The 18,150-nt window shown below is 38.7% G+C and overlaps 1 protein-coding gene across 1 annotated transcript in view; it reads right to left on the bottom strand.

Moving 5' to 3' along the window:
* The window catches only part of COL1A2 (collagen type I alpha 2 chain), a 36,121-nt gene extending 19,047 nt beyond the window's left edge, over nt 1–17,074 (bottom strand). Inside the window, exons 1-23 of the mRNA XM_061198560.1 lie at nt 16,805–17,074; nt 14,247–14,257; nt 13,632–13,646; nt 12,950–12,985; nt 11,727–11,819; nt 10,380–10,433; nt 7,213–7,257; nt 7,075–7,128; nt 6,930–6,983; nt 6,560–6,613; nt 6,115–6,168; nt 5,527–5,580; nt 3,920–3,964; nt 3,572–3,625; nt 3,427–3,471; nt 3,000–3,053; nt 2,366–2,464; nt 2,196–2,240; nt 1,990–2,088; nt 1,501–1,554; nt 1,233–1,340; nt 810–863; nt 610–708 (exon numbers count right to left, since the gene is read on the bottom strand). Of these exons, the coding sequence (XP_061054543.1) occupies nt 610–708; nt 810–863; nt 1,233–1,340; nt 1,501–1,554; nt 1,990–2,088; nt 2,196–2,240; nt 2,366–2,464; nt 3,000–3,053; nt 3,427–3,471; nt 3,572–3,625; nt 3,920–3,964; nt 5,527–5,580; nt 6,115–6,168; nt 6,560–6,613; nt 6,930–6,983; nt 7,075–7,128; nt 7,213–7,257; nt 10,380–10,433; nt 11,727–11,819; nt 12,950–12,985; nt 13,632–13,646; nt 14,247–14,257; nt 16,805–16,874 (1,350 nt within the window). The 5' untranslated portion in view covers nt 16,875–17,074. The remainder of the gene's footprint in view (nt 1–609; nt 709–809; nt 864–1,232; nt 1,341–1,500; nt 1,555–1,989; nt 2,089–2,195; nt 2,241–2,365; nt 2,465–2,999; nt 3,054–3,426; nt 3,472–3,571; nt 3,626–3,919; nt 3,965–5,526; nt 5,581–6,114; nt 6,169–6,559; nt 6,614–6,929; nt 6,984–7,074; nt 7,129–7,212; nt 7,258–10,379; nt 10,434–11,726; nt 11,820–12,949; nt 12,986–13,631; nt 13,647–14,246; nt 14,258–16,804) is intronic.
* Nucleotides 17,075–18,150: the final 1,076 nt, after the last annotated feature.

The following is an 18,150-nucleotide window of genomic DNA, read 5'->3' on the forward strand; positions in this document are numbered from 1 at the left end:
AAATACTTTTAGTAAGTAATTTTCAAAGTGGATTTTTTAAATTGCTATATTTGGTGTCTTTATTACTTGTTTATGGTACAATGACAGTTGATACTCATCCGTAAGAGATAATGGAGGCAAAAAATTACTCTATTGCTATGGATTAGAGTGTCTACAGATCTAAAGGTCATTTCTCCATAGCTAGTGTGATGCTGAATACATTACAGCACTTTGTGATCGCTGGAAAAATGATTCACTTATGAATCTAATAAACTGATAATGTATAGTCCTAATATATTTCATGAACACCTTATATAAAACTCACAAATTGAGATAAAAGATTCATGCTGATAGGAGAACCAACCCAATTTGGATATATTAAAATAAATCTATTCTTCCAAAAACCTCACAGCCATTGTATCAAGTAATAAATAGGAAATGTATGAACTAACTAAATTCATCAAAATATCTACTGGGCTTTGATAAAGTTAAATTAAAAAGGGAACCATCAGCAAGTCTACTAACAAATTAACTTTTGTTTTTTTTATTGTTGTCTTCAAATATTAATCATCCCTTTAGAAAAGGAAACAGTGCTAGGTGTGACTTGCTCAAAATCAATCTGAAACTTACTCGGGGTCCCATGAGGCCAGGCTCTCCAGGGCGACCAGAATCTCCACTGGGACCTCGCATACCAGCAGGGCCAGTTCCACCACGACTACCAGGAGGGCCCTATTAAAAAGAAAAGGGAGGGGAGGTTGTTAACTCCAGTGACATACCCACGGCCAGAAGCATCAAGTTCCTTCCCAGGATGTGAGTAGTAGACAACTTACCATGACACCAGCTCTGCCGTCAGCTCCAGGAAGACCACGAGAACCAGGATTTCCCTGTAACAAAGTACATGAAATAGAAAAGAATTGGAGAGAATCCTTATATCAGGTAGGGCAGAATTTATTGAAACATGGCATGCATGCAAGAAATCTTGATGACCTTAAGGGGGAGATACAATTACAAACCAAGCCAAAAAACTTCATCCCAACCCCAAAGGACTGTGTGGAGGAAACATTCTGCAAAAGTAGGTCAACATTGTTTCCAGACCAATTTTATAACATATCAAGTTGAGAGTCAGTGATTTAATAAAGCAGATGGAAAGCAGATGTTTCCTTCATCTAGAAAATGCACTCAGTAATTCTGACCAATTCCCAATGAATGGGTGCCTCTGGTATGTCTGGGTGTCAAGAGCATTTGGAACCTACCCTCAGCCCAGGAGGTCCTGGGGGGCCAGTGGATCCAATTTCACCAGTGGTGCCTCTCTTTCCTTCTTCGCCACTGGGACCAGGAGGACCCGTGGGCCCAGCAGCACCCTATTTAATGAAAAAACAAAAGAAGGGGACACAGGAAAAGTAAAATTTGTGTTCATATCTAGCTAGAAAAAAAAAGTAATAACTTAAGAAAAGTGAAAGTATTACTTTTTGGATTGAAAAAGTAGTAACTCCATAATATTGTGATTATAGAACTACTTACGGGCTCGCCCTTGTTGCCACTCTCTCCTTTGGAACCAGCTGGACCAGGCTCACCCTAGGGTCCAATACAAAACAGTGGTCAAATGACAAACATTTGTCACAACTCTCTGGAAGACAAACATCAGGGGCTATTTACGAATCAAAATAAAGAGAGCTTTAGTTCTCTAAGAAATATGCTTGGTTCATATTTAAACGACCTACAGGGGAATGGTCTTGGTTGAAAGGACAAGACTGATAGAATAGAAGTGTGCCTCACTGACCTTTGGGTAATGTTCTAGGATAGCAGGAGGGGTGTGTCTGTGTGTGTGTGTGTGTGTGTGTGAGGGAGAGAGTATACATACGTGTGCATGAACTTACAGAAGAAATACACACTGAAAACGCTAAGGAAGAAATAAGGATGATAAGACGACAAGACGAAGTCTAGATGGGGATGAAATGATGGTAAAGCTGGTATTTCAGAATGATGAAAGCATCAGCCATGACCACTTACAACAAGTCCTCTGGCACCAGTAGCACCAGCAGCACCAACAGGGCCAGGAATACCCCGGGGTCCAGGGAGGCCAGGAGCCCCAGCAACACCGGGAAGGCCCTGGGAAAGAAACGCAGCACGGTCCCTCATGAGACAACTGGCAGGAGAGACAGCATCCATTAAAATACCTTTAAAACCACAGCAGCACGTTTTAGCCATATACTCACAGCAGCACCCTTAGCACCAGGAAGGCCATTGGCTCCAGGGTTGCCCTGTGACGAAAAGGAAGGGAGAAAGATATGGTTCATAGGAGTATTTCTGTTCTTCTTTGACCCCACCTTCATTCTTTTTGTTTTCTTCCTTCTACTCAATGAAGTTAATGACAGTGGCTACTTACAGGAGGTCCAACAGGGCCAGAAACACCTGGAAGACCCACTTCACCACGGGAACCCGCGGGACCAGGAGGACCAGGGTTACCGACAGGTCCAAGTTCACCCTAAAAACAGGAATGACATCGAGGCATTAGTCAGCAAATAATGAAATAGCATATCTCTGTTTTTAGGTCACCAAGTTTTATGAAATTTCTTCAGAATTGCAATAATTTCCCTTATCTGATCTGGTCCCACAGATTGGGGTTTGTGTTCCTATCTTCCTGGCCTGGTTCTGCCATCTTGGCTACCATTGCTATCTTCACCTACCTCTGTCTCTCTTGGTAGAGACTCTGGTTCTCAGCCAGTCAGTCCCAACTAGTTTGGGAGTATCCCAGAGGAACCCCAGGGCATCAGTTTCCATGTTGCCATCTCTATCTATGCTCATAGTGCTCAGGTACAGAGAGATCATCTATTTCAAGTTTAGAGTGAGAAAACTGGTCATTCTGTATCTGAGAAAACTGGTGATTCTGTATCCATTTTGAAGGAGGGACTAATTAAGCTACCTGTTCTGTAATTATCTATATGCAAACACAGTCCCTATCTTTCACATCACAACAAAATGTTTATCAAGGTAATGACAATGGTCACCAGCATTTTTACCTTGGGGCCAGGAGCACCTGGGAAGCCTGGAGGGCCAGCAGAGCCAAGAGGACCCTGAAATCAAAGGGGAAGGTGGTAAGAAGTTTCCTCTCAGTAAATTAACAAAACAACAACAGAAGATTGAAGTGGCTTAGAGTGGCTTGATCTTACTTAATGTTGGCAAAGAGAAAACTGACAGCTAATCTGTTGTCATTGGTATGTTATCGAAGGGAAGACATTCCAGGTATCCCAGGTGAGGTAGATTTTACTTTATATATCAATTACAAACCTCAGGGATAGTAGTTCTTATAAATAGAACCTTTAAATGACCTCTTAGAACATTTGGTAAGGTGTCTAAAATGGTGTTATTTCATAGGGAATTAATAAAGAAGATAGCTCCCATCCCACACTCTCAGTCCCTTCCAAATTCCTCAGTGTCACCACTTACAGCAGGACCCACAGGACCCACACTTCCATCACTTCCACGGGCACCCTATGAAGAAAATAAAGAAAAAAGTCAAGTGGAAAGTTAAATGGCACCTATTAGAAGATTTTAAAAAAGAATAAAAATGAACAAACATGGAAGCACTCACAGCTGGGCCAGGGGCACCGACACGTCCTCTCTCACCAGGAAGCCCACGAGCTCCCTAGAAGCAGAAATATTTCCATTGAAATCCAGAATGCTAATTTAAGAAAAAGTTACAGGCATCATTTCCTTTTTCCAATTTCCAACATGCGCAAGAATCCACTAGAAATAAATAGGTCTTGTTCTAATTCCAGCTAAAAGGTAATGGATTTCAATTAACTATGCAGAAGGCCATTAGAAAAATATCAAAGAATACAATGCCAAGGGAAATGGTAATTAGCAAAAACATTAAAGAAGTTCCAGCTTGCAAAGAGTGTACACATTTTTGATTTACAATAAAGTAATCAATACTTACCATTTGACCTGGAATTCCATTTTCACCAGCGGCACCAGGTTCACCCTACATGGAAAAGAAGGATTGAGTTTTTGTTCATTATATATATCAATTATTTTCTTCTGATTTGGTAATTTTTACACTATTACTTCAATTTCAACCATTCATATATTTTGTAACATTTCTTACATAGATTGTTTCTCAATTATGCCAATCACATACATTTAAAAAATTTATAAAATATGGGTTTTTATTTAGATAATACCAAATATCACAGAATCAGGGAGATGTGGTCGAGTGTTATTTACCCTTTCCCTAATTTTCCCCTTAGATTTTGGATATCATTTAGACTAGGCTTATATATTAGCAATGATAACATAAAAAGAGATGATAGGATAAATTGCTTTCAACATAACCATATTTATCCTCTTTAAAGTTATTTTGAACACTCAATATTTTTATTTTTATAAAATATGCATGAAAAATTAAAGCTTCATAATATTTCATAAAACTGTCTTATTTACTTCCAATCTACATTCTTATCTTGAGTAAAAACCATGTTGGTGGGGGTAGTGGTGGTAGTGATGCTGGTGCTGGTGGTAATTTAATACAATGGCACATGAAAAGGAACTTTCCTTCAAGATAATCTAATTTAGATATAGAAGAAACCTGGTTTTCGAGACCATTTAAGGACCCTTCATTTCTAGGATTCTATCTGAAGTGTATTCTTTGTGAGTAAGCACTAGAGTGGGAGTCAGGAATTCTAGCCTGTGCCCTTCTAACTTCTAGATGTGTGACTTTGGGCAAGTCACTCACTCTCTCTAAGCCTCAGTTTCCCTCATCTGCAAAATGAGAGGGTCTCCAAAGCTCCTTGCAGCCCTAACACTTTATGATGCTGTGATCAGTAGTCTGAGCTCTTATATTAGGCTCCAGGGAGAATGAGTTTGACCTTATCCATTGGTGTGGCAGCTGGAAAGTTAGAACGGATTCTCCATATTCATGTTCCTTTCTGGTCCCACTAGTATTCCTTACTCATTAATTTGTGATTACGTTGGTATTCACTTTAATATCACATTATCTCCTTAATAGGAGAGAGTACATTTTATAGTTGAAAACGCTGTCAGAGAAGAGCCCGGCCAAGAGATAACACACTTCTGAGACTTTAATTACCTAATTAAAATTTTTTTGAGTGTGCACAGATAAATCACAGGAAAGAGGTTGAAAAGTATATTGTGACATGAATGTACCCATCTAATTAGTGCATGGCAAAGGAGAATTTACTATTTAAAATAACATAGTGTTCTAATATCTGATTATATGTTTATTTACTTTTATTTTGGCTGCAGAGATCGACTAAAATTATAGGAGGAAAGGAAATGGAGGAAGACACTATTGACATTTTTTTAATCTCAATTGCTTAATAGATATTGAATTAAATAAATATTATTAATAATTGGCCTTTTGTTACAGAATCCCATAGTCCTCACCACTGAGGGATTTAAAGTATTGAAGAGGAAATAAGATATGCTTCAGAATATGATTAGCCTTCAGTAAAAATATACTTTCTGATGGCGATGGGAAATTACAATCAATTGTCTTAAAAACAGTGCTTCTGATTTAGTATTTACCTTCACACCTGGAGTACCAGGCTGTCCCTTCAATCCATCCAGACCGTTGTGACCCTGAAAGGCAAATCCTTACTATTAAAATGCTATTCCATTACAGTGTTTGGTCAACTCAAACATCTTGTATCTTTGCAGTTAATATCTCCTGCATGAATCTTGTGACTGCTTCTGTAGAATGGAGTCCCATTGCCCCAGCTCCCAACAAACTCCCTCTGTTGCCCTAGGTAAGTCACTAAACCTCCCTACACTTGAAAGGGAAGGATAAAGAACTAGATTCTCTCTCATGTACTTTCCATCATTAATAATTTTATGATCTTCAGAGGGTTTTAAATACCTCTTAAGTTATACCCATTTTATACCATTTTCCCTGAAGGGATCCTCCTTTCTTGGAAGCTATGAACAGACTAAAAAAAAAAAAAAAACTACACCCCACTTTACTTTCCGGCCACCTTACCCTTTAACTCTCTCTCCACTCCGGCAAATTCCAGGAATTTGGAAGCAAATATGTGTCATCCAGGAGTTTAAATATAGTTGAGGTTTTTACTAAAAGTAATCAACATTTTCTCTTCTGTGGGTAAAGAATGTGCTCACCCTAATGCCCTTGAAGCCAGGGAGTCCAGGAGTTCCAGGGAAACCACGAGCACCCTTAAAAAGAAACACGGAATAAAAAGACGATGATTTCTTCCCTCCAAAGTGTTTCTTCTCATCAAAGTCCAAGCTTGGAATCAAAGACTAGTATATGTGTAAGCACAGAGCAGCAAATAAGTTGCTCTAATTTGAGTAACTAATACTATGGTACTTGTAGAACACACGATTTAGTTGTTTAAAGGATGCTCACCATCATTAATATTACATTATTTGCATTAATAAAACCTGTATGCATTCTTAACTAGGCTCCTTTATTTGTCAGATGCCTTCAGTGAGTGTTATAAGTATGACATCTATGTTGCCACTTAGTCTGACTCTAGTTTTAGCAACTATCTTATATATGATACCTCTGATGTTTGGACTATATACTGTTGTAAAAAAATCTCACCTGTGGCCCAACAACTCCTCTCTCACCAGGTCGTCCAGGTTTTCCAGGGTGACCCTAAAACATGAAAGCATCATAGGGTAAACCCTTTCTTGGTAAACTGTCAGATGAAAGTCGGGGCATCTTGGTTTTTACAACAGGGAAAAAAGGCATCATATAAAAATGTGGATCCAAATATATATTTAATTAACAATTATATTTCCTTAAATACAAGAAAATTAATCATTATTTCATTAAAATGTTATTATCCATATGGGGAAAATTATGTCAGGCATATTCAGCTTTTGGCAGAATACTTAATTTGAATCTAGAAATTCTGTTGAGGCAGGAGTATTTAAATGGCATTTGGAAATGCTTAAGAGTAAATACTTACATCCTCACCAGCCTTGCCAGGAGGGCCAGGTGGACCACGAGAACCTGCAGGACCCTAGGAAAATGGGAGACCCATTGTTTTGTTAATGCTATATTAAGAAACTTCTTGAAAAAAATATTTATCACAAAGGGGGAAAAGTACTCACAGTTTGACCAGGCTCACCAGGCTCACCAGGCAGTCCTTGGAAACCTTGAGGGCCCTAAGAAAAAACAGTATGTCACGTTCCAAGCCTTTATTTAATTCTCTTTTTACATAAGAGAGATTACAAGCTTTCGGTACTTACAGGGGCTCCAGATGCACCAGGAGGGCCTCTAGGTCCCATCAAACCCTGTAAAGAGGACAGATATAGTTAGCACTGACAAGTCGTCATGGCTTAGGGTTGGGTTAGACAGGACTAGCTTAGTAGTGCCATAGACGTTTTGTGATGGACAAATGAACAGAATTGTCCTGGTCTCATTTCACAGTTTTTGTTCCTCTCAAGGAAGCATTTAAGGACCCAAGTTTCCTCCACTGTTTCTCTGCCTTTGCTTTCACCTTTGCCCCTCCTAATCCAAATCAGAACTCAGTTAGATGAGGTGGCCAGAGGTTCCTTAAAGTTGTGCACAACTGGGCATATTGAGATTGCTCTAATGCAATGAAGTGACTCAGTCTTTGCACAGTACAGAATATACAACTGCCGTTCATGCAGCTGACGAAGCATTTCCATTTGGATTTCCTTATCATATGTCATCTCCTCATATCATACTCAGCTAAGAAATTGATATTTTTATTGCCACAAGGGGCATAAATTGAAAAGGATCAAAAGTCTTTCTTAATGATTAGAGGGAGGTTTGTTATAACCTTATAGCTCCTTTAAGGGCTATTGGTGACTGATGAAAATGTCAAACAAAAGTGGATATAGTAAGGGGTGAAGGAAAAATAAAATATTATTGAAACATCCTACTGGAAGAATCTATTATATGCTACTATTATTGAAAATATGGCCCAAATGACAGCAGATTGTTTTCCCCTTTGTTCTTCATTCTGTAGCACACAGAGTAAAACAGAGTGTTACTAGTTTGGGAGCTAAATACACATTGTGACTCCCCTTTGCAAGGCCTGTGCAAACTCTTCTGTAGGGGCCATTCCTCTAATGCTGAATATATTGCACAGACAAGTCTCAGGTAGTTTGTTCATGACACATCAAGCATGGGGACTCTGCAGTCAAGTCTGCCCCACTGTATTAATGCCTAGAGTGAAATAATATGGATTTTATTAAAAAGCTCATCATCTTAATTATGAGTTATTTATTTGGTTTTAGAAATTGCTTCAAAGTTAAACTGTCACTTTTCAATCAAAATAATATTTTTAGGTGTACATTAAAAATAATTTTCCTTGGGCTTCCCTGGTGGCGCAGTGGTTGAGAATCTGCCTGCTAATGCAGGGGACACTGGTTCGAGCCCTGGTCTGGGAAGATCCCACATGCCGCGGAGCAACTAGGCTCGTGCGCCACAACTACTGAGCCTGCGCGTCTGGAGCCTGTGCTCCGCAACAAGAGAGGCCGCGACAGTGAGAGGCCCGCGCACCGTGATGAAGAGTGACCCCCACTTGCCGCAACTAGAGAAAGCCCTCGCACAGAGACGAAGACCCAACACAGCCATAAATAAATAAATAAATAAATAAATAAACCCAAAGTTAAAAAAAAAATTTTTTTCCTTGACACCATGAATTTTTAATTATATTTATTCATTTTTCCATGTATGTGCAACAATTTCATTGACATAAAAGGTAGTTTATTTTGTGGAGGCTGTGAGATGGACGATGATTATTCATTAATTCAGAGAAGAACCCTGTGGGGTTTTATAATTATTGATTTTCCAACATGGAAATTTATTTTAATGCTTTATTGCTGCCTGTCTCTCCTATTTGTGAAACATATCTGTTGATTACATATGTCTGTGAATGTGTGTGAATGTGCAAGCTTAAAGTATATTTCACTGATATTTAAAAGTAAAACACTCTGCTTTATGCCCCCCAGAGAGATGTTCCAAAGTCAGGGGAATCTGAAATCCATATTAATTTTCCAGGCTTATGTAGGCTTTTTTTTTTTTAATTAATGCTTTACTTTTTTTTCTTTTTAGCTTCTTCTTGAGATATAGGTACTGCTTTAAAACTGACTAATGTCCAGCATTAGCTGAAATGGCTAATTTCAAATATCCAATATAAACAAAGCCAAAAGAAAATCTCTACTTCTTCATTTCAGATATGAATGTTTTAAATTACCATGCAAAATCAGGAAATTGGAAATCATCAATTAACGGCATATTACTTCTCAAGTGAGAGTTTTAATTTACAGAAAATATTGTCTTGCCCTTACAGTGTATTAGCTTATTGCGGACCATTAGCTCCAGCAGAACATCTTTTGAAGACAGAGCACTGAATGCATTGTCCAGGTAAAATTTATATTTTAAAGACTATCTTAACTTGGGCAGATAAATACCTTTGTTTGCAAACAATTAATTAAAAATCACTAAATTATGTGTGGGTATGTACTAAACTGCAGTGTTTAATCAACTTAACATTTTTATTTCCAGCAATTTTCCCCTCTATTTTTTACATACTAGTATATATTTTGCATGCTCATATCAGTTTTTTTTTCCCCTAACATATCTCACTAATGCTTGTTAGAAGGTTTACTTGTTAAAGATAGACCATCATCATCATAGTCATATTCTCTCCTATACTGATTTATAATTAGACTTTAAAAAAGAATTTTTTATCAAGACGGATAAAAAGAAACATTTCCTATGTTGTTAATTCCTTGAGGGAGGGTGGGAATCTGTCATATTCACTGCTATATCCCAAATGCATAATATAGTTTGGGTCTTATCGAAGACCAACTTGGTAAATACTTGTTAAATAAAGTAATGTTTTATTCAAGTACTGGATACATGAGCCATGATGTTGACTATCAGACATCTTGCCTGGCATTCTGTCATTAACCACATATATGACCTTGGGAAAGGGCTTAAACTCTCTACCTAGAAAATGAACAGGCTACACTAGAACTTGCTGATCCTTTCCAGCAAGTTCATAGAACTTAATAGTTCTGCATCTCTGTGGGTTGCTTCAAATTCTAGGCAATGTTAAAGGGCATAAAAAAATTAATCAGAGTGATTACTTTTCTGAATTAAGTTGGTTTACCTAAATTATGATTACTATGTCCAGAGATTATTTCTTGGATATAAATATCTGATCTATCCTAAGGAGGCATGTTCGTAGAAAAAAATCGAACCCCCTAACCTAGGCTTAGATTTTTATAGATTTGAATACAAAGAGAGCTGCTGCTTTTATCTGATCTGAGTATTGAGTATTAAACTAGGTAGCTAAATAAATGGCAATATGAAATTTAACATAAAGTAAATTCTCTATTCAGTAATTTTTTGGCTAGATAAAAAGAGATAAGCATACCATTGGTCCAGGGCCAATTCCGACTCCTTTTCCATCATACTGAGCAGCAAAGTTCTAGATGGGGAAAAAAAAAAAAAATATATATATATATATAAAAATAACTGTTGGCATGTAGTTCATTTTCTCATTCTACTTCTAAAGATTTTTCTGTTGTTGTTTAAAAGGAAGCAGTATTTCTGACATAATTATTAGTTTAAACTTCCATACTGAGCTAAATTCCTAAAAATTCAGGAGAGATACAAGTTTAAAATTTAGTCCACACCTAGTTTGAAATAGGGAGCTTCCCTACCTTATTTTTAAACCTTTTCCTGCCCTGTTATCCCTCTCACTCAAATCCCCACCCACTACCTGTACACTGAGGAAGACAGCTTTCTAAACTTTAAAAGTCAGTGAGGGCCCCTGATAAATTAAGCAGAAACCAAGAGAACAACTTTATATTTCTACCTGTTGCCCTGCTCCTCCATGACTACACAAAATGACTAAGAGACCTTTTTCTTGCTGTAGTTTCAAAAAGGATATAAAGAGTTTTAAAGTTTAGAGGAAAATTAAATTAAAATGCCCCTTGGAAGATTAAACTTTTAAAAAATAGTTCACAGTAATAGCTTTACTGTTAATGATCTCTCTTACAGTGGTAGACCTATTAAGAAAGGTGCTTTTTAATGCACTCAGTAGATAAGCAATCATAATAAGATCTTTGGGGGAGAAAGGTCTTATTTTACTGGCATACAGTTGGGTACTAGAATCAGGCTTCTGATTCATAGTGCTAACCAATTAAGCAAATATGTTTTCCTTCCTGCAGTGAGGCCATTTGGCGCTCATACCATTGTTAAAGCATAAAGCTAAAAGAAGATATTAATGAAAAAGAGAAATGTACTTTTCTCAAATTAGTTTCAAGCAAATTAAACCAAAAACTGCTTTGAATGTTGGTTCAGTAGACTTCAAGCCAAGGAGAATAAAAAGAGTAGGATGTTTGTGAAATTGCTTAAGATCAGGGATTTCATTTATAATTCAATCTAATCAAACTTTTTAATAATGCAACACCTCTTATTTGTGCCCTACTGATAAAAGATATTAAATTCCCAAATTAAATAATGGTCACGAGGGCTGCAGCTACCTTCAGCGAACACAAAGACCTGTCCTGTAATTGACAAGGGCTCACAAAGAGATCGGGCAAAGCAGAATCTTGAATGAAGAAACCAAAGAAATGAAATAAAATACTATACTAATATCCAAATAGCAGACTCTCCCTTAAAACTACTAAAAATAAATTCCACAATGAATCTTCTTCCAATACAGGTGTAAGAAACTGAAGTTAGCTAAAAGTTAACGATACTTAAGACACCTTACCCCACCAAGACCAGGGGGACCAGGAGGACCAGGTGGACCAGGAGGGCCTGGGATACCATCATCACCGTCTCTGCCTGGTGGGCCTGGCGGACCCTGTTATGTAAAAAGAGAATTAAGTCAGGGTTAGACAGACTCCGCAGAAACCTAAAGGAGACCTCAGATTACATGTGGTAAGATCAGTTGGTCAGAATGTACAAGTGGTGTGGAAATTTAAAATGCCATATTTGCCACTGTTGACATGGGTCTATTTTAGAAGGAGGTTTTTAGTAGCTGGTGTCTGAAGAAGACACAAGACAGGATAGTTCCTCTTGGAAGAGGACTATGTCAGCCATTGGATATTAATTCATAATGGAGCTCCAGTATTCAAATGAAGATAAAAATTATAGCTAAAATTTATAGCTATAAATTCATATGGTTAACAGTGCACAGTGATGTACTGTGTATATTGATTGTCAGTTTCTGACTGATGAACTTACTCAATTGTTTTGGTATGTTATGTGTGGAAAGCAGATTGATATAATAATTAATAGTTATTTTATCACAGGGTAGAAAATCCTGCAGATTTCCTACCATTAACACTATTTATGTTGTTAAAGTAACTTACTGACATAACCCTACCTCTAATAGATTGCTTGAGTGGAATACATTTAAGTCTGCACTTCTCGATGGATACAAGGTATAGGTATTTATATATTGATGAAAGTGTCATATAATGAAACCATGTAGTTATACATGCCACATAAGCATAGCAAGGAGATCTAAGAATACGATGAATAAAATGCAAGCCTAACTTGTACATTTATTAATTTAGACAGAAACATGTTGTTGGCTGCTGTTTAACTATTATTCCCAGCCTAAATAAGAGATCTTACTTGAAAAGCAAACAAAACATGTTAAAAAGAGAAGGGCCATGTGGTGGTAGGTAGATATATTTCCATTATGTATGTGTTGGACAGGTCAACTAAAAACAAAGAAAGATAGACCATGCAAAGAATATGGCTGTCTGTAATAGTTCTACTTTCTTAAAGGATAATCTTGACCTAAAAAGAATACTGATTATATATAATAATGCTTATTCACTTTCTGTAAGGCATTATTTGCTTAAAAGGTAGGCAATTATCTGGATACATAATATCCTTATAAATTGTCAGTCTCCTGTAGTTTCTAATATGTAGTTATTAAAATATGGGCCAAAGCCCTTTAATAGTTCAAAAATTACACACCCTTTCTCCACGTGGTCCTCTATCTCCAGTTGGGCCCTACGAGGAAGGTAGAAACAGCACAATAATAAATGTCTAGGTAATTTCCAGTGAATGAGCAAAACATTCTTGATAATAATTAGTCGGTAAGGCTGATCTAACCATAATGTTATTAGATAGTAGCTATAAAAATGGCACAATACAATAGACAAAAGTATTTTGTTTTTATTATAATTACATGTAATTTTTTTAAACTGGGAGATTGGAGGCTATAGTCTCCAGTATTAGGCCAATATTATGACCACTATTTTTAAAAAGATGATTTCTGTGGATAAAATTATCATTTTGTAACATCGATAACAGCATATTTATATAGTCAAAGCCCTTTAAAATAAACTTTTGTTTATCACCTATAACTAACATAATACTCATTCCATCTCCAGAACAAAAACAAGTCTTTTCTTTTCCTTTAGTATGTAAATCACCAGTTGTATAATATAGGTATAATTAGAGATGACTCTGGAAGATACTAAAGCTTTGTTATCTTACACATCAAAGCTATTTTATTTTATGGTTTAGCTAATGCATATTCATGTGGGCAAAATCTTGACAAAGTATTTTCCTTCTGTAGTGTACCATAAATTTAGTTAAATTGTAAGTTATCTCTGATCATTTCAGGTACTATGGAGAAGTATTGGATTCTTACCTTTTTTGCAGTTGCCTAGAAAAGAATAAGTAAAGGATTATTATGAGGAAGATTATATAAATTTTAAAATGGCTCCCATTTCCATGTAGTGTACAAACATACCTACAGATTATACATATTATGCATTACTATTATCTTAATATTTTAAAGCACAATTTTAAATTTTACCAATAAATAAAATAAAATATGTATAGAAGCCAGATATATACTTATCTGTAATTATGCCTCAAATTCAATTCATGAACTAAGAATTTGTTCATAATAATCTTGCAAATGATTCCAAGGGAGTGATAAAATTCTCTAGCTTGGTGAAGTCTTCTAGTTCGTAGCAGCTGATGCTAAAACCCAAACTTCCACTGGATAATTTACTCTCTTTTCTTATGGGTGTTCGTTTTAGGGTGGTCTTATTCAGTAGCCCCGCCCATTTCGGAAATTGGGGTGGGTACTTTCTAAGGCAGCCAGAAAGGTTTGACTACCATAACTCCTGATGATTATTTTGGAAATTTGGGTTGGTCAATATCAATACAGCCTCCTTTTCCTTCCCCAGAGAAGACGTTACTGTGGCCAAGGCAATCAAAGTCTAAAATAACAAATTCTAAAAATAATTTTACTCACCTCTTGTAAAGCTATAGAGGAAAGGGGAAAGAAAGAAATAATTATTAGTATTATTTCATTGATCACTAGCAGTGATTAACAAATGGGTATATTAGTCTATAAAATTGACTTACCTAATTAAAAGACAAATTGTATTTTTTATTAAGAATAGTCTAATGACTTAGAAATTATGCATGTCAAAATTATGGCAGGGATCAGCAGGATGATTTGTTTTCAATATTAATATGTAAATATATTTTGAATTAAATTGTTAATTATTTACTACTTTATAAATGTTGTGAAATATTAATGTGTCTAAAGGATACTTCTAATGTTTAGTAATTAAGATGCTATATTGCACAGGTGAATCACTGAATATGAGCAAAACCAGTATATTGATGAGGAAATAATTTGTATTAGTTTAGACAATTTTTGATACTTAAAAATTTTAAAAGGGGGAAATTTAGGAAAGTACGTTACCTAAAGTTTTTTTCTAAAACATTAACGTTACAGAGTTTGTACCATTCTTAATGTCCTTTTTCAAAAGGTCTAATTTGCAAATAAGTCACCATGAAAATGGATTCATTTGGACATCTGAAATTTTGCTTTAAATAGGTTCACTTAAGTTAGGTAAGGTCATTTTACCAATGTGTATCACTTTTGTCCCCGAGGAAGAACTGCTCTGTATAAATGGAAAAACTGTGGATTAAAGATCTAGAAAAATAATGGGAAAAATACACTAAAGGAATATCCTCCCCCTTTGCCATAGTTGCTATAAGCCCTTAAAGACTGAATTCCTCTCCTACGGTATAAAAATTATAGGTTAACACAGGATATAAGGCCAAGCTGGCAACAAAATGAATCACCCCTAAAAATTGCTTTAATTAGGTGGCCAAGACGTGTGTCATTTGGAGTGGGAACAGCTGCTGCAACAGTCACAGTTCAGGAGGGTGGACCACATCCAGCACTGACATTTAAGGGCAATTTATGAGAATTACTTTTAAATTAGGAAAATGATATGTTTACTTCATTGTGTTCATCAGTAGGAAGAATAATTATGCCTGGACTTGATTAATGGAAGTTCTTATGATTTTGGAAATTTGCCTTTTAATTATTCAGACTGAGCCACTTTGAAGAATGTGTGTTCGGTAACTTTTATTCAGACTGTAGTTGGATGTTGATCAGAAGGTGAATTGCCCTTTGTACCTCCAAACTTCCCTAGGTCTATTTTCATCTTTTCTCTAGGAGACAGCTCTTTCCCCCTGCCACTCTCAGATCTCATAAAAAAAAATGAACTTGGTAATGTGAATTTGTTCAATGCAACTATTCCTTAGCATTCACAGTGTGTATACTAAAAGTGGATGAAGGGAGAAAACACACATACACACACAAATGCATCAGTAATGTTGCAGTGGTAGACACCGTGGCATGTGGGTGGAGCAAACTTTTAGAGTGTTGGGTGTGGCCAGATCCCCCTCTTACCCCATCAAGTCAGTATCTTTGGTAATTAGTCAGCCATTTTCAAGGCAAAACCAGACTGATTTTCTTCATTCTATCTTGACATGGAAATCTGGTCATAAAACCTACAGCTGGAAAGCAGCCTTGGAGTCCATCCAATTTCTATCCTGCATTTTAGAAAAGGCTCGGTTTGACTTGCCCAAGGTCACATGATAAATTATTGGCAGAGTCATGGGAAAAACCGGGTCTCCTGAATCTCAGATCAGTGTTGATATTTCCCGACTTGCTATGTTCAGAATGCCTGTCTTTGGGAACATATTAAAGAGATAACTCTGGCTCAACAAAAGGCAGGGCAGATTTTAGCTAAATAATGTTACCATTTCCATGACCAGGTAATGAAATGAGAAGCTAATTTTACTTTTCAGAATGTATCCATTTTTCTTCCCAGGATACACTGACTAGCTATTGGGATTGGCTTCAATGAGAAATGCAGATCATTCTCTGTATAAACCTGTGGAGTCTTTAAATGGGGATTCCATTAACCTTAAGCCCTGGACCCCTGTGCTCTCATTGTCCTCCCTCCAGAGGGCGCCTGATGGTCATCATCATCATCATCATCATCATCATCATCATCATCATCATCCGGACCAGTCTTAAAACACCCAGAAGAGAAAAGCCTTTAGGGGGTGAGTTTTTTTTATTACTAAATTAAGGGCTTTCTAAACCAGGCCTCAAGTTTCACAAGGTGGGCATCAGTGCAGTTTTGGGGCCTTTTAGGCGGAGGCCTTTGCCTTCCTTCATCATGTCTGTTAATATCTCATCTTTAAGGAAAAGGATTTCTGCTCCCTTTGAGCTTCACTAACTGCAGGATCCAGATCAAGTTAACAGGTTCACTCTGAGTTGAGAGAAAAGTTCCCTAACTTCTGGCGAGAGTCGAGCCTTTTTGTTTTCATTTCTAAAGTATTTTCCATGTTTCTCATAAATGCCAGCGTTTCTCCACATGCCAGAGAGCCTTCCCTCCAAGCTGTACCTAGAACTTCGTTAGGTTTTCCTTTTCAGACCAGGTGCCCACCCATCTAACCTCTTTCCCAGACTGCCCGAAACAAGCTGAAGGCACTTACATTGGCATGTTGCTAGGCACGAAGTTACTGCAAGCAGCAACAGAGTCCGCGTATCCACAAAGCTGAGCATGTCTACCACCTAGACATGCAGACTCCTTGTGTCGCAGAGCCCCTGGGTCACCGGCGGAGGTATCACCTGGCGGGCGCAGGCATACAGTCGTGGCGAGTACCTCCAACTTCGCCGAAACCTCCTGCCGCCTTGGTGCTAAAATAATAAAGCCCGGATCTGCCCTATTTATACGGCCAAAGTTTCTCTGGCCCGAGGGTGCTTCCAAAAGCGCTTCCACCAATGGGAGGGCTGGGGCTGGGGGCCCAGGCAGCCACAGCTGGGAGGAGACTGCGGGGGCGCAGAGGAGGGAGCGGAGGGGGGAGGGACGTGGCCACGGGGCTGGCTTCTTAAATTGGTTCCATCCTTTTTGAGGACGTGGACACTTTTGAGGCTTTCAAGGGGAAACTCTGACTCGCTGTCTGCATACCTCCGCCCTCCCCATCTCCCCCGGCACTCCCCCTCCCTTTCCAAGTTTGGAAACACTTCTGTACACGTCGGAGAGCTCTGCTGACACCGACGTGGGCAGAGTTCGCAGATCTCCGGGCAGCCGGGCAGCTGTAGAAGGGACTGGAGCCCAGAGATCAAAGCAGGAGCTGTCCAGCTCTGCCTACCTGGTGCCCCGCGGGCCACCGGCAGGGTGGAGGGCCGGCGGGCGCGGAGGGGGCAGGGGACCAGCGAGCAGGATCCGACTGCGTGGCGCAGCCCGAGGCCGCCCTCCCTCCGCCCCCTCCACCCCGCCCCCACCCCCGCCCAGCTTTTCTCCCTCTCTGGGGCGTCTGTGCGCCCACTTTTTCAGCAGTAACGCGCTCTCTCTCTTCTGGCTCCGGGAAAGGGTGAGAGGGGGGTTCAGTCGGTGGAGGGTTTACTTGGAGTCCGAGGACGCCCACCGTTGGGAGGGTTGGGAGGGAAACGGGCTAGGGTCAGCGTGGCATCCAGCACCAGGGAGGATATGCTTTGCGCACACCAGACTAGACCGAGCCACGGGAGAAATCATGCGACCTCCTTGCTTCCCTCTGTTGAGGCTGATTCTAAACCGAGGCTTTGGGGATCATCTGGCCCTGCGAAGTGACTGCAACTGACCAACACGGACTCCTTTCTTACTTCGCAGTCTCTTTCTGAGGTTGCGGTGGAAAAGTCCACCCCCTCCCCTTCGGGTTTCCAGTCTCCCCCTCCTCTTCTCCACAGACTCCTTGTCTGGATTTACCAGCTACAGCCTGAGCCTAGACTCAGATAAGCCCCCAGTGAGGCGCCGCCCGCCATCCCTTTTGTCCTTTCTGCCCATTCACCGACCCCACGC

Source organism: Eubalaena glacialis, chromosome 8 (assembly GCF_028564815.1).
Source record: "Eubalaena glacialis isolate mEubGla1 chromosome 8, mEubGla1.1.hap2.+ XY, whole genome shotgun sequence".
Classification (NCBI taxonomy): domain Eukaryota; kingdom Metazoa; phylum Chordata; class Mammalia; order Artiodactyla; family Balaenidae; genus Eubalaena; species Eubalaena glacialis.